The sequence below is a fragment of the Rattus norvegicus genome, chromosome 8, assembly GCF_021556685.1.
Source record: "Rattus norvegicus strain SHRSP/BbbUtx chromosome 8, alternate assembly SHRSP_T2T, whole genome shotgun sequence".
Classification (NCBI taxonomy): Eukaryota; Metazoa; Chordata; class Mammalia; order Rodentia; family Muridae; genus Rattus; species Rattus norvegicus.
In genome coordinates, this window is record NC_141541.1 from 17822903 (window position 1) to 17837593 (window position 14691).

At 42.9% G+C, this 14691-nt stretch overlaps 2 protein-coding genes across 8 annotated transcripts in view; one reads left to right on the forward strand and one right to left on the reverse strand.

Annotated features, from left to right (window-relative positions):
- Positions 1-8403: 8403 nt before the first annotated feature.
- On the reverse strand, positions 8404-13103 carry Ankrd49 (ankyrin repeat domain 49). 3 transcript variants are annotated; one of them, XM_087561683.1, is made up of 3 exons: positions 13013-13102; positions 11157-11503; positions 8404-10171 (listed from the first exon to the last, which is right to left on the reverse strand). In XM_087561683.1, the coding sequence occupies exons 2-3, from the start codon at positions 11412-11414 to the stop codon at positions 9710-9712; spliced, it is 720 nt and encodes a 239-aa protein (XP_087417809.1). In that variant the 5' UTR covers positions 11415-11503; positions 13013-13102; the 3' UTR covers positions 8404-9709.
- Positions 13104-13216: 113 nt separating this feature from the next.
- The window catches only part of Mre11 (MRE11 double strand break repair nuclease), a 47919-nt gene continuing 46444 nt past the window's right edge, over positions 13217-14691 (forward strand). Inside the window, exons 1-2 of one of the 5 annotated variants that reach the window (XM_087563565.1) lie at positions 13217-13567; positions 14013-14130. In XM_087563565.1, coding sequence (XP_087419691.1) covers positions 14111-14130 — 20 coding nt within the window. In that variant the 5' untranslated portion in view covers positions 13217-13567; positions 14013-14110. 5 annotated transcript variants of the gene reach the window in all.

The window sequence follows — 14691 nt, forward strand, 5'->3', positions numbered from 1 at the left end:
AGTTTGGTGCTGTAAGTTATTAAATAGCTGTAGTTAGTTTACAGGGATTTTTGTACACATAGTCTGTGACAGCTCACAAAAATCACCAAATTTTCAGGTGACAAACCCACAGAATTGGAAACGTGAGTCAGAAAATCGAGTTTGTTTGCAGCAGGGTTACCTCTGTTTTACAGTCGTTAAAACGTGGCATTGATTTTATAAAAGATGAACGGTTAGATAACTCTACAGGGCTATTAACAAGTTCAGGAGACACCCCCACCCATATGTTTACTGTACCTTAGTGCCAGCCACTTTTATTTTTGATTGATATTTTCATGATTGCAACCATGTTAACCACATAAGTGGAACAGAATTGTCTAGAAACTGACCTAACCATATATGAGCAGCAGATACAACACAAAGGTGTGTGTGTGTGTGTGTGTGTGTGTGTGTGTGTGTGTGTTGTGAGCTTCACATCGTGCACCCCAGTCCCACTCATCTCCCCTTCCCCTCATATCCAACCTTCACCCTTGCAAACTCCCGCAGAAAAAAACTGAAAAAAAACAGCAGCAGCAAGAAACAAAGCGTAGAAAACATCTCATGGTGGAAGCTGTGGCAGTGTATCCCACAGCAGCCCCCTCTGTCCACACATCTTCACCTGTAAATGTTCATTCTGCACTTCTGTGGATCCTCATCTGAATTCCTCCCAGTTATCCTGCTGCTGCCCTGTGTCATGGACAACCTGCAGCTTTGGGACAGCAGGCCTGGCCCTTTCATGGTTCTCAACCCTTTGCTGATGATATAGATTTTGGGGTGTGGCATCTTAGAGCCCCAGATATGGGTCTGGATGGTAGCGGATCTGGTCACTCTGCCAGCTCTCTCTTGACTGAATCACCAGGGCAAGCTCTCTAGCACTGTTCCTTCTAGGTTACCCAATACCGCCATCAGCAGGAGGCAGGACCAGCTCAGTGAACCCACACCTCCAGGGCCATCTTCACCTCACTGCCCAGTCAAAGTACAGGGCCCACTCTCCCTAGTGCTCCTGCCAATGAGGGGCAGTGCCAGATCTCCAAACGACTGCAAGTGGAGAGGGGTGAAAGTGGGGCGGGGTGGGGTGGGGAGGTGGCGGTGGAGAAGGGGAGGGCACCCCCCCCTGCACCCATGCCACCTCACTGCAAACAAGTGATGGGGCCAGTTCTCCCTCACTCTTACCCTCGGTGCTAGCTCACCTCCATCTTTCGACCAGGGCCAGTCCTACTACTGTGCTGACCAGGCAAGCTGCAGGGCTCACTGTCCTTGTGCTGCAGCCAGGAAGGGACAGGGCCTGCTCTCCTGTGCTCATGACCCTGGGGGCAACTTTCCCAACTGCCGGAGGTGGTGGGAGCAGGGAGCGTCACCTCTGGCAGGGTCAGCTCTCCACAGTCACGCCCTCAGGACTGGCTCCACTGTGCTGCTGGGGTAATTCACAAGGCCATCCCTCCTCAGTGCTGCCAGCCATGAGAGGTGGGGCCAGCTCTCCTCAATGCTGTAGCCAGTGAGGGGCAGGGCCAGTGTTGCACAGCCCCTGGCCATTGACATTGACCCCTGCAGCTGTGTAGCCACTGACTCAGACATGGCCCTCAGAGTCACCTTAGGCTAGGATCTCACCATGGTCCCAGGTGGCAGGGCTGGTCACTGAGCACAGGCTGCTCCTGTCCACTCAAGTCTCCTGTTCCATCTCTCTCCATAATGCTCAAGCTGCTCCTCTTCTCTCTCCCATCTGACCACCACACACTCACATATTGTGGTGATTCCCGCTGCAGGGTGACCTCGTGGTTGGCAGGACCCTAGGTGACATCCTCCATCCGCATCGTGTGGAGTGTCAGCTAGCAGGTATCCATGGCCTGCTCGTGCCATGTGGAGGGCAGGTCTGTGGGTGACGAGGTAGTACTCAGGCCTCCATCTTCCTTCTTCTGCACTGTGCTCCCTGGATTTGATTTTTATGTGTCCTAGGTATAAAACAGCTTTGGCCATCAAGCCAGGTGTCAAATGAGGATGAACAAAGGACTGCCATCTCCTCTGCCCCTGACTGACAACATGATAGCACTATCAAGGAGTGTCTTTGCTCATTGCTAGGGAGTTAACATCGTAGCTTAATTCCATAGATTTAGGACAGGTTTCCAGAACCCTTACCTGTCTGTTTAGGTTTTGAGTAACAGGGGGCTCTGTGTGATATTTCTTCAGAGAGGTCAAGTCTGTACTTGTACCAGCTTCTCCTCTCAATTCCTACAGCCCTAAAGTATCTTCAAAGCCAACCATTTCCTCTTCTATAGTAAGTAGCCATCATTTCAAACTTATTGAATGCTTCCAAATGGATTAAATTTAGGAGCAATTTCCTTTTCTGTCAGTTAATGAAGGAGCTGCTCCTTATAAATATGGGCCTGATTGTTTGGGATCTTAAAATTCCAGTGACTTGGTAACATTATTTTTGGTAGCTTGAAATATCTCAAAGGATTCCCAAGAAAATGTACTTCCTAGAATTTGGGCAAGAGGTCATCACGTGTTCCTACGTGCTATAAGAAAATAAAATAAGAGAATAAAATTAGTTATTATTGGATATCTACCTTCAAAAATCATCCTCACTGAAACTGAGTGTTGTGGCCCAGACCTGTAATTCCAAAACTCTATAGGCTGAAGCAGGAGACCATGAAGTCAAGCCAACCTGGGCTATCAGGAGAACCTGTTTTGCAAAACCATTAAAAGAAATCAATGTAATTGCAATATACTTCCTATGCAAGAAAAAATTTCTGCTTGAAGGACTGTGGGGGCAAAAGACTTGAGAGTCATGCCTGCCTAAATACGACATAGTCAACAGGTAAAAGTTCCAACCAGCCATGAGATGACTTGTCCAGCCATTCTGAAATCTGACCATGTTCCCCATCACTAAACAAATCTAGGATTTGTCTTTCTGTCTATAAATGAGTTCTTTATTTGTCCCTAGAGGGACAATCATTTCAAGAAAAAAGTCAACTAGTTCTCTGTATCTGGATGTATTTCAGCTTTATTCTGTTGACCGACACCACCCATTAATAGCCCACTGCCCCAAACCTCTATTTCACATCTAATCTTGAAAGCAGGCAGGTAAGCTACCAGCCATTTTTCATTGTAGAGACTTTTCCCTACTCGTATTTTTTATGCTCCAAAGTGAAATTTGGTTTGCTTCTTATTGTGTAATTGTACTTATGTGAGGTTGTTGTAACAAGTAAGTTCTCTGGTGTGGAGTAGAAATGTGTTTTCCAGGGTGGGACACAGAAGGAAATGAGGAGGATGCGTTCACTGGTCATAGTGTCTCAGTCACGGAAATGTCTAAGTTCTACATGTCTGCTGGGCAGCACTGTGTCTGTAGGCTCGCTGTTCTCTGCACTTACAATTTGAAGAGAGGAAGACTTACAATAAATGTTCTTCCCACAATAACAACAAAAGGGGACATTTTTACATAGGAGAAAATAGCCTGGGAAGAGAGATCAACACAGTTGTGGCTTATGTAAAATGCAGTTATCACACGTGGATATGTGGCATACTGGCATACACGTCTGAGTGTAAATAATCATGTTTAAAAATAGTGGCTGAGAGAGATGCCTCAGGCATTAAGAATGCACACTGCTCCTGCAGAGGAGTTCCATGCCCAGCATCCACCTCATTCAGCTGGTCACAATTGCCCTAAGCTCCAGGGGATCTGATGCATTCTTCTGGCTTCTTCTGGCCTCTTTGGGCACTTAAACTCACATGCACATACTCTCCCACACTACATGCATACAATTAAAAACTGAAAACAAATCTTAAGATATATACACTAAACGTAAAAACAAGCACAGTTCCTCTCAGTATTTTCTATGTCCTTAACCTACCATAAGATATGAAAGGAAATGGGTTCTGTTTTGTGTATTTGCAGACTAACAAGCAGTACACAGTTATTGTTGGCTAACTCTCTCTTTCTTTTCTGAAAGGACAAACCTATGTAAAATCCATTGCAACTTTATTCAGTAATGCAATACAATTTACATTTCTAATGGTGCAAGTGATTGAAAATCAGGATATGGCTATGGTCTCCACAGAATCATAGAAATTAGAATTTTCTAAAAATAAACTCATTTGACCTCAGGGATGAACTTCCTAAAGGCCAAAATTGGGAGTAGGGAATGCTTACTTCCAAACAATACCTAGGATTGATCAGGTCTCTTTTTCTAACTGTGTTTTAGCTCAGTGTTTGGTTCTATTTAAATGAATCTATCAAATATAAGAAATCTAAAGTAAAATCAGTGATTGTTTAATTTTTAAGTATAGGGTTGGGGATTTAGCTCAGTGGTAGAGCGCTTGCCTAGCAAGCGCAAGGCCCTGGGATCGGTCCCCAGCTCCGAAAAAAAAGAAAAAAAAATTTAAGTATATAATGGTTGTCCTGATTTCATTTCTGTTGCCATGACAAAATGTAGTGACAAAAAGAACGGTCTCATTTTTAGAATGTTCAGTGTGTGTGTGTGTGCGTGTGTGCGTGCGTGCGTGCGTGCGTGCGTGCGTGCGTGCGTGCGTGTGTGTGTGTGTGTGTGTGTGTGTGTGTGTGTGACCTCATTCAAACAGGCGAGTTTGGATATTTCCTCTGTCATGCTCTATCTTATTTGAGGCAGAGCCTCTTAAATCTGAAAATAGCCTTTTCTGCCACACTGAATGCAGTGAGCTCCCCGCATCCTGCTGTCTCTGCCTTACTAATGGGGATTATGGTCGTGTGCCCCCACACCGCCTTACCTGGTTATGCAGGTTCTGGGGATCCAAACTCAGCTCTTTTTGTTTGTACAGGATGCACTCTGCACCATCTCCCCAAACCCTCTTTTATTACTAAAACTCTCCTGTGTTAGGGTGGTTGCGTGTGAAAACACAGTTCATGGCATCTCAAAAGGTCAGTTACCTTCCTGAACTCAATTTAGTTCTCTAGTACTTCCAGTCTCAGCTCCTAGAGATGAAACACCGAGCAAACAAATGGGGCAGCAGACTGCTTTTGGACTGTGAGAGCTATTTCTTTCATTAAGCCAACAATTTGGATTTTGCTACAGTGAGAGCCATTGGAAGATATCTTTAAACACACAGTAAGAACTACTGAATGAACCTGAGTTTTGAATGGCTAAAATGATGAACCAGAGAGGAATGCTTTTGTGGATGTTTTTCCTCATTTGCTCAGTATTAACAAGAGACCATTCTGAAAACAGGGGAAAATGTGAGAACTAATTTTGGGGGATTCAGGAAGATGAACCCAGAATGAACCTTAACCCATTCAAGACCTGGCATTTCCTCAGAGGTACATTTTCTCTCAGAATCTCAGTTCTCTTGCAGTCCTTGTAATCATTTCTGTTTTTAAAATTTGGCTTATTGTTAATTTTTCTTACTCTTTAATTTTTAATTCAATTTTAATTTAATTTAATTTTAATTTCTTACTTTTTAATTTTTCTATTGAAGAAACCTTTGATACATTGCTGGAGCCTCTCACACTGGGGGAGACATATTTTTCCTTTAAGTCCAGTTGCTTGAACCATTTGAGAGAAATTCTATGCTGCTAATTTTACTGGAAATGTGTGGGGGAAAAAACCCTACAAAACGAGAAGGGATGCAGATGCCTAGGGTGCGAATGGCATGTCATCTTGAAGTGTGCTGGAGAGAGCAACTACGGTGTGATGAAAAAGGACTTTATTCTACATCGCATGTAGGCCTTGTACATTTCAACAGGAGATCCTGCCCTTTTGTAGGTAAAGACCTGCACTTAGTTGTCTGACTAATAACATTCGGGACTTAACTTCATTTAACGCTCCATTTATACAGTCTGAAAAGGCTCAAGGGCAGTGTTTCTCAGCCCTCCTAATGCTGCAGCCCTTTAATACAGTTCCTCACGTTGTGGTGACCCCAACCAGAACATTATTTCGTTGCTACTTCGTAACTATAACTTGCTACAGTTACGAACAGCAATACAAATATCTGATATGCAGGATGTCTGATGTAACCCCTATGGGGGTCACGACCCACAAGTCGAGAGAGTGACTTCCCTAGATTATGTTAGGCACCTAGACCTGTCTGCTCCATGCAGTAGCCAGTACTCAAATTGTGTGGTTGATGGGAACTTATAATATGGCTCGTGTGAGTCAGGATGGGTGACAAAACACACTATACTATAAAAAGCAAAATGTCTCAAATTTAAAAATTTCATTCATTCATTCATTCGTGTGTGTGTGTGTGTGTGTGTGTGTGTGTGTGTGTGTGTGTGTGTGGCTGCTACGTACCTGTGTGAGAAGACAGAGGACAGCTTGTGGGAGGCAATTTTCTCCTGTTCCAGGAATCAAACTTAGGTTCTCAGGCTTGGTGGCAAGCCCCAATGAACTGAATCATCTTTCCAGCCCTCAGTTTTAAAATATGCATCTCATGCTGAAATGAGCATTTTAGCTGTGTTGGTTCACATATGTATTTTTTTAAAAAAAAATTAATGTCATTCATGTTGGTTTGTTGTGGTTATTAAGAAAAAACTCTTAAAACTACATATGTGGTTTATGCTGTTTCTATGTAAATAGCATTGACTTAGATGCCTTACTTAGGTTCTCAGAAGTAAAACTTTGAGGCTTTTAAGGAAAGTTTCCAGGAATTAAAACCATCAATTATCTACACTGGATCCTTTCTGTGTTTGGGGCTCAACAGATCTCAAGTCGACCTAGAGAAAATGCTGTCTAACACATGCATTAAGGAATCTTACAGGGCTATGCCATCCCCTAATTAGAGAAAAGGCATCACGGAGGAGGTAGGGGATCGTTTTGCAGAATATCTAGCTTCATGGAGCCACTGCAGGCAGGTGAGGATGACTTGTAATCTACCTGTCAGTCTGTCTATAAACCATACATCGGCGCCCAAGTGCGCATGCGTGTGTGTGTGTGTGTGTGTGTGTGTGTGTGTGTGTGTGTGTGTGTGTGTGTGTGTATGTAATTGAATCAGTCTGAGACTTGATTTTGGTAAGAGATCTAAACCTCAGACAGCCTCTATGTTTTGTTTTGTTTTCAGTAGTGGGATGCCATCAAATAGAAGTAATGCTCTCAAGTCTCTAGAAAAGACTCCACAAATCACATCGTTGTGATAGGTTATGGACCAGCTCTGGAGAAATGTCAGACTTTATAAAAGCAATGCTAACTAGTGGGTGTATGAATTCTTTCCATTAAACAATAACACATTACTTCCTCCTCAAGCATATACATCAAGATTATGATTTTTACTTATGAGAGATATTAAAACTTCTTTGGAACGTTTCCCCAAGATTAAAGAAAACTTTGCTTATAAACTGAGTTACTTAGCTGGCATAAACTGGAAAGTAAAAGGTATGTAACACAAGTCAAAGTGAGGGCCTTTTGTGGACAGGAATCTCGTAGTCATTAAAAGAAAACTTAAGGAAGCAAACAAGGCCGAATGGACATCTAGGAAAATGTTCTCTGAAGAGTAGTCAGGTCAGCTCCCTGTTAGGGATAAGGGAGGTGCAGAGGTAGGATCATTTCATCATCCTGGGCTAGACAGCCAGTTTGGGTTACACGGAACCTTATATGTAAAAGCCAAAACCAAACATTTTGATTATGGAGGCCTCGTTGGCCCAATACTCACCAAAAAGGTAACAACAGCAGGGACACAGCTCATTTCCAAATTGGAATAGAGCCAAAGGCTGCTTGAGTCCCAGGTAACTATGCGGCCTTACTTAACTGTCTCTGGAGCTGTGTGCAGTCTCATCCTGTCACTTCTATCAACTATTCCTATCACTAGTATTACTCTCTTGGACAGACCTAAATGACACTGCCTTCCATTCCTGTCAAAGCCCTTGTACTTGAGATACTTAGGAAAAGATCTTTTCAAGTTATTGTCATTTCTGAGATTACCATCTAATCCAATTCATTACCTTTTAAGGGACAATCCAATATTGTTCTGATAAAACCCATCACATATATACATACATCTAACAAAATTTGATCTATGTGTTGCCTTGCCTGCATGTCTATGCATCGCATTCATCAATGCCTATGGAAACCAGAACAGGGCTTTGAAACCCCTGGAACTGGAGTTACAGATGCTGTGAATTTCCATTTGCGTGCTGGAAATTGAATATGGGTCCTCTGGAAGGGCAGTGGCTGCTTATCTCTGTATTTCACAGACATTTGGTTAAACTTATCTAAGGTAGATGAGGTACCTGGGCTGGCCCAGACCAGAATGACATAGGCGCTTTTGATAACAGCTGTTTTAGTACGTTACTTTTTTCCTTGCTGTGACCAAACACTTGAAATGCCGTAAGGAAGAACATATCTTATGTTACAAGACAGTCACCGTGGTGGGGAAGGAACAGCATGTGCTACTATCTAGTGAGGAAACAGAGACAAACACTGGTTCTTGGCTTGCTCTCTTTATTTAATCTGGGACTTGAGCTCAGGTGATGTACCACCCACATCAGGATGTGCATCTTCTTCAGTTACTTTTCCAGAAACTCCCTCCTAGACATGCTAGAGGTGTGTTCTGAGTTGACAATGAGCCCTCAGTGCCCTTTCCCTAGGACTCAAATTCTCATGCTCAGAAGACCTCTTGGGAATACAGAGGGGCTAGGGAGTCCATCGAAAGCTACGTTGCAGGCACCAAGAAGATTAAAAGTTAGTGTAATTTAAACAAACATGCCATAGATCTGGTGAAGTCATATGCAGGTTGCCTTCTGCATTGTCAAACTTGTATTCTATTTGTATTTACACTGTTACTAGTCACACTATGAGTTTGTTTGTTTGTTTGTTTGCTTGCTTTTGTTTTTGTTTTAAGAAAGCCTGAGCCACTTGATATTCTGGTCCCATATGACAATCACTCCTCACTGTTAGAATTCCTGTCCTTTTTCCTTTGTCATGGCTTGTAGAAAATGAGGGCTGTGGGGTAGTGCTGGACATTTCCTGGAACTCATGAGCAATGCCCAATCCTGCAGGAAGGAAGGTGAACACTTTGGAGGGCAGTTTTAATCTTTTGGACCAAGGTACAGTTTTGTGCATGTCTAAATGGAGACACTGTCTGGTCATAACAGTAAGGGTCACATGGGTTGACCAGGGTGAGGTAGGACTGTCCACAGGATTATGAGTGTGGTGGGGGAGGCAGTGTAAAACATTCAAGAATTAAGCATCTCCCTAACTGCTTTTCTTAGAACGGCCTACATCTTAAAAAACATCTAAACATTCCATTATTTTTTTTTAAAACTTACACAGATGTTAAGTCACTGACTTTTTAGTGTTTCTTGTTCAGAAGGAAAGCAATGGAGATGCAGAGAAGACAGTTGAACTGCACCAGTATGTTGAAGATGAAAATTTGGAGTTAGTTTATAAAAATACAAGTCAATAGGCTAAACTGAACAAGACCCAGGGTATGGGATATTTAAAAATACTTTTCTCTTGGATCAGCACCAAAAAATATCCTTAGTTTCTGTATTACCCGTGTCCAGTAAAATTACTTCTGATAAAATCACAAACTGCAGAAATCACCACAGCTGCACCCAAACACCTCTCAGAGACATTTGACATCAGGTCAGGCAGCTCACCTGGAAGAAAACCATGATACATACAACAACTTCTGTAGTGAGACATCTGTTCTCTGTACATGGGAATATTTTACATCTCACACATGGGAGGCACTGGTACTTTGAAACTTAAGAAAACTACTAGAGTTATTAAGGCGGAGGTGAAGTGTTTGTACAGCCTTCCGCGATTTCAAAGAGGTAGTGATAGATGCTTGTCCTCCTGGCGATATCAGAAGCAGTTTCTCGTGAGTTGTTCTTCAGCTCTGGTTTGATGTAACGATTCATCAGGAGGAGTTCCAGGGTGTCTCTGCTGTCTCTGTTCCCAGCAGCAAGGTGCAAAGGGGTCAAAAGGCCTTTTGTCTGGGCGTTGATGTCTGCATCATGCTGAAGTAAGAAAGAGGCCACCCTGGTGTTATTCCACTTACAAGCACTGTGCAACGGTGTCCAGCCATCTATGGTCACTGCATGAACATCTGCCCCCTGCGCCACCAGCTCCCGAACAACATCTAAATGTCCGCTGTAGGCTGCGCGGTGAAGAGGGGTATATTCATCTTCGTCTCTGGTGTTCACCTCAGCGGCCTTCTCAGAGAGGAGTCTCTGCACTGTAGCAAGCTAATGAGAAAAGAGAACTTTACAAAGTTCAACTCACAAAGGACAATGAACACAGACAATTACACCATTCAGTGGCTTTAGACTTTAGGATTCTTTTGTAGTGGCAGAGGGTAACTGACTAATAAGAAGGAAGTTACAGCTCATTACACTCAGGAGCGACTCAGGAATCCGACTATGATTATCACCAGAAGCTATCACATTATCCTACCCTAATAAATGCCTGCTGCCCCATACCTGGACCCAGATGGAAAGAGGGCTTCTCTGTATATTTCACCTCTAAAGCAAGTCTAATTTTCCTCTATCAGATTGTATCAATACACATAGTGTATGATGCAGAAAACAAAAAAGAAACTGCTTTTAACAGTAGAATAAAGCGATGTTGAAGCAATCTAGAGACTAAAGAACTCATTTCCTCCTCCAGACGATGTGCTTATGCGGCTGGCACCACCTTTGGGTCTGCTCTACGGACTGGACAGAGTACATTGTGCTCTGGGATGGAAAAGCTACTATAAACTGCAAAACCCTGAAGTAAGTTTTTACTTACTAACACGGATATGCAAGAACTTAATAAATGAAGTACAAATGGTCAAGTGAGAAGAGCTGCTTCCAATGGTGCCTCCTTGCAGGACTTTGTGAGGGGTAAACAAGTGCAATAAGACCCTTGGTGGAGTTGGCACCTAAGTCAGTCTCCATCTTACCTGTCCTTAGTAGTGCTGCTGTGCAGAATGACCCTAACAACTTAGAGGTTCATAATTAGCCCCAGACACCTAGAGCCAGCTTATAATGTAATGTGCACTTTCACATACACTGTTTCTTTTGACACTCGTGTAAATGAGACAAATGTTAAGCTGCCATTTTTAAAGACAGGAATTCCAGGGTCGGCACTGGTGGGACGTGCCCAGAGGTAAGATGGAGGTTCAGGGACAGGGCTTTGGGCTCTAACCAAACGCTTTTCCAACTACTACATAATGGTTTCTTTTTTTACCCGATTCTTTTCAGCAGCCCAAAGAAGCAATTTGCTTGGCTCTTTCTCCAGCTTTTTTTCTTGCAATTGATACCACTCTTCGTTTTTTTCCTCTTGCTCATCATCATCATCAGAATTGCCTGCCCAGAGACTCTGCGTACCAGTGGGAATCAGGTGTCCGTGGGTTTCCAACAATTCAAGCTGGTTAAACTGTTCAGAAAAGTCCACAGAGCTTTCCAGGTCTGGGTTTTCATCGTCCTTTACTTTTTCTTCTTCCATTTTTACTATTCTCCTAGCTAAAAAGCATTTCAAGTACTAGGGCGCAATCTTTAAAGAGATGAATTATGTCTACATTGTTTCTTTCCAACCTAAAAACACAAACACAACAGTCATTAGCATGGCAGTAACAAGACAGTATCAACGGCATGGACACCAACCTTACAAACAAGCCAGGTAAATTCTATGTCACAAAGGCTTTGGTGTTTTCTCATAATATCCATTAAATGTACTAAATACAGAGATCTATCTTTCAAAAATGTTCTCTTCTAAGTAAATGGATACAGCTATCTTAATTTGAATCTATGAATCTAGGTATGTTAAGACTGATGGATTCCAGGCAATGAGTATACAGGAGGACCATAGTTTACCCAGTCCTAAAAGATTAGTCTTCTGCTAAACTGCCATATTAATTATAAACTGACATCAGCTTTGGGAGTTACCTGCATATAAGCCTTAAAGAAAATGAGAAGTTACTTTGAAAACCATCAATCTTTTAACTATGTTTGGTGAACTTAGCAGTTTTTCCTTGCTATTGTGAAATGTTACCACTTTCATTCTGTTGACTGACTAGATTCTAATGTTTATTACTTCAGGTGCTATGTCTCATATTGTTCTGCCATTAACCTTTTAAGGATAGGGTCACCATTAACAGATTATTGTGCCATTTGTATGTAACCTGCACTCAGAACTTTTGTATCACTAAACTTAAGACCTACCACTTACTTCATTTTGCTCTGAATGGCCTCTAAGAGGAACTTAGTTATACACACTCTTCATGGCTTTGTTCTACTTAATTTCACATGTTTAATATTATGTTGTTCTATTAAGCTTCATTACTAGTGTCAAGAGCACCAGAATCATGACCAGTAACTTCTTAGGGCCTATAAATTCCACTAAGGGGTTTGTATGGTTTTGGATCAATTGTCTTTTTTTATTTTAAAATAGAGCTACCAGAACTATCTTTTTTTTTTTTTTTGATGTTTTCAATTTTTCCTTTCACTTCCAGCTTCTAAAAAGCTACCATATCAAAATTAACGCTTAACAGATATCAATAACCAAAATATGGCACAGATCTCAGGCCTCCTTCCCACATCTGAAAGTGCCGTATTAATTCTGAACTTATCGTTTCAGATGGAAGGCACATATTAAATTGTCTTGGTATGCTTAATTCAAAAACCAAATGTATCCCCTTGTCTCTGGGTATAAAGCTCGATGCATACATACCGCTATGGAGGAATAGGATGTGTTCCTAACTTATAGGAACACTCCATTTTGAGAGAGGTACAAACTGTTTCGGTTGTTATCTCAGTGAGGTGGAAGCCCACGCCCCATCTCAGAGGCCTGCGCTAGGGTTCCAACAGATTAAGACAAATTACGGTACATCAAGACCTTCTGGGGTCCTGAGGTCTGATCTAATTTAAGGTTCCAAATTATTTTTACTGCACTCTCTTCAAGGTTCTCTGAGCACACAGAGCAAGCCAGATATGGTGAGCTGAGGATTCTGGGGCGATTGTCAAGGGACGCAGGGAAGAAAGGTCTTTGTCCTGTTAAGGCGAGACCTTCCGAATCCCAAAGCGAAGAAACTGCCATGGTGCTACCTGCGAGGTGGCCGGCCGCCCACAGCTGCCCGCCCCACCGCTCCGGACACGCGCCTCACCTTTCACAGAGAGAACCTGGCCGAGAACTTCGTTTCCGGGTTTGCTTCCTCTGCATCCTAGGATTGGCTCCTGTGAGCCATTCTGTAGCCAATGAGAATCTAGAAGTTCTGTGACGTCATGCTACCACTGGCTCTCGCGAGAAGTACGGATGCGTTTCTCCCGCGCCCAATTTAGGTTTCTGGTAGCGGTTTTCTTCTCGTTCTGACGACTCCTGCCCCTTTTCCCCGAGGTAGAGATAGCCTGTGGCCTCGCTGGTCGGCTCTGACAAGTTCAGGTTGGGGTAACTTAGGCCTTGCTACGGTCTTGTAGCGTGTGGGTCCCGGGCGGAAGCCCGGAGTGCGTGGAGCCGTCAGGGAAGACCGGCCGGGTGGGCTGGAAGGGATGCGGGCTCTGCGTTCCGTTTCAGAGTCCCTCGGGTAGAAGGTCGTCTGTAGTGGCAGCACTCGCCTTCGCAGAGTGACCACTCTGAGCTGTCTGTCACCGTGGATCCGAAAGGTGTTTCACGTAGACTACGTGTTTGGTTGTTTATTCTGGCTTTAAATGTGTGCTGCCCCACAAAAGCCATGTTAATGTTAAGAGTATGGGGTGGTCTCTGATTCAAAGCCCTGCGTGGTGCAGCTTAAATTTATGCACTTAGAAAGTCACATTTGATTCTACCTGTCCAAAGATGTACTATACACCAATCTCAGGAGTAAAATAGGAGAGAAGTAGTTGTGATAATGCAATTAGGACGCATTATGCATTTAGGACGTATTATGCAATTAGGATGCATAAAGATGTGATTTTCTGTTCTTAGGTTCTTATAGTAAGTCTTGAAGACGAAAATGGGACTTTCTCAAAATTGCCAGTGCTTGTTCAAGAAGTCTACCCTGCAGCTGAACTCATGTTGGTGAAATATGTGCAACCTGTATAATGTGTGCCTTTTGGTATTTATTTTTAGAGTTTGGAATCGGGTGTTTTTTTTTTCTGACGTACCTGAACACAGAACCCCAGGGTACTTGGAGAGGAACCTGGTCCTAGAGGAACTCTACCATAAAAATGAGCCCCGCAGATCCGCTGTAAGCCTGACATTAACTGTGATGACCTTAAGAGAAAAATGACATTTTAATAAAAACAGCAACAGAATCTCATAGTGGACAAAATATCACCAAAACTGTGTGTACCATGCTTAATTAAAAGCACATACTGTATGCTTATTAGCAAAAGAAAATAAAGTGGAGCAGTAGATGAATGTGTTGCAGTAATTATTACGTGGCCATGCAGGGAGCTGCATGCTCCTGGGCTTTGTCTTAAAGAGCTGAATCTACAAAGAGTCTTTTAGAATAAGTTGCCCTAGTTGAAGTGAATTTGAACAAAATGGAAAGAAATAAGAGGACTATAGAAGTTAGGTCGGAGAAGAAAATTCTTCAACATGAATGGAATTTCCCACTCTGGTTTCAAGTTCTTGGTCAAAACTAGTTGTGTAGGGTTAGAAAGATCAGCATTTGCATAAGAAGACTAATAATATTCCTTTCTGGTTAACTCTGAGGTCTAAAGAGAGGGGAAGGATATAGTTGTGTGAGCTGAGAAGTTTGTGGTACAGCCAGGGCTTCGTGAATAAGAGTGTGGAGGTTTCTGAC

Excerpts from the sequence above, each read along its gene's own strand:
- Ankrd49 (XM_087561683.1), bottom strand. The coding sequence starts at position 11,414 with ATGGAAGAAGAAAAAGTAAAGGACGATGAAAACCCAGACCTGGAAAGC. Across the intron at positions 10,172-11,156 it reads GGGCTGCTGAAAAGAATCGG|CTTGCTACAGTGCAGAGACT; the intron begins GTAAAAAAAGAA and ends TTTTCTCATTAG.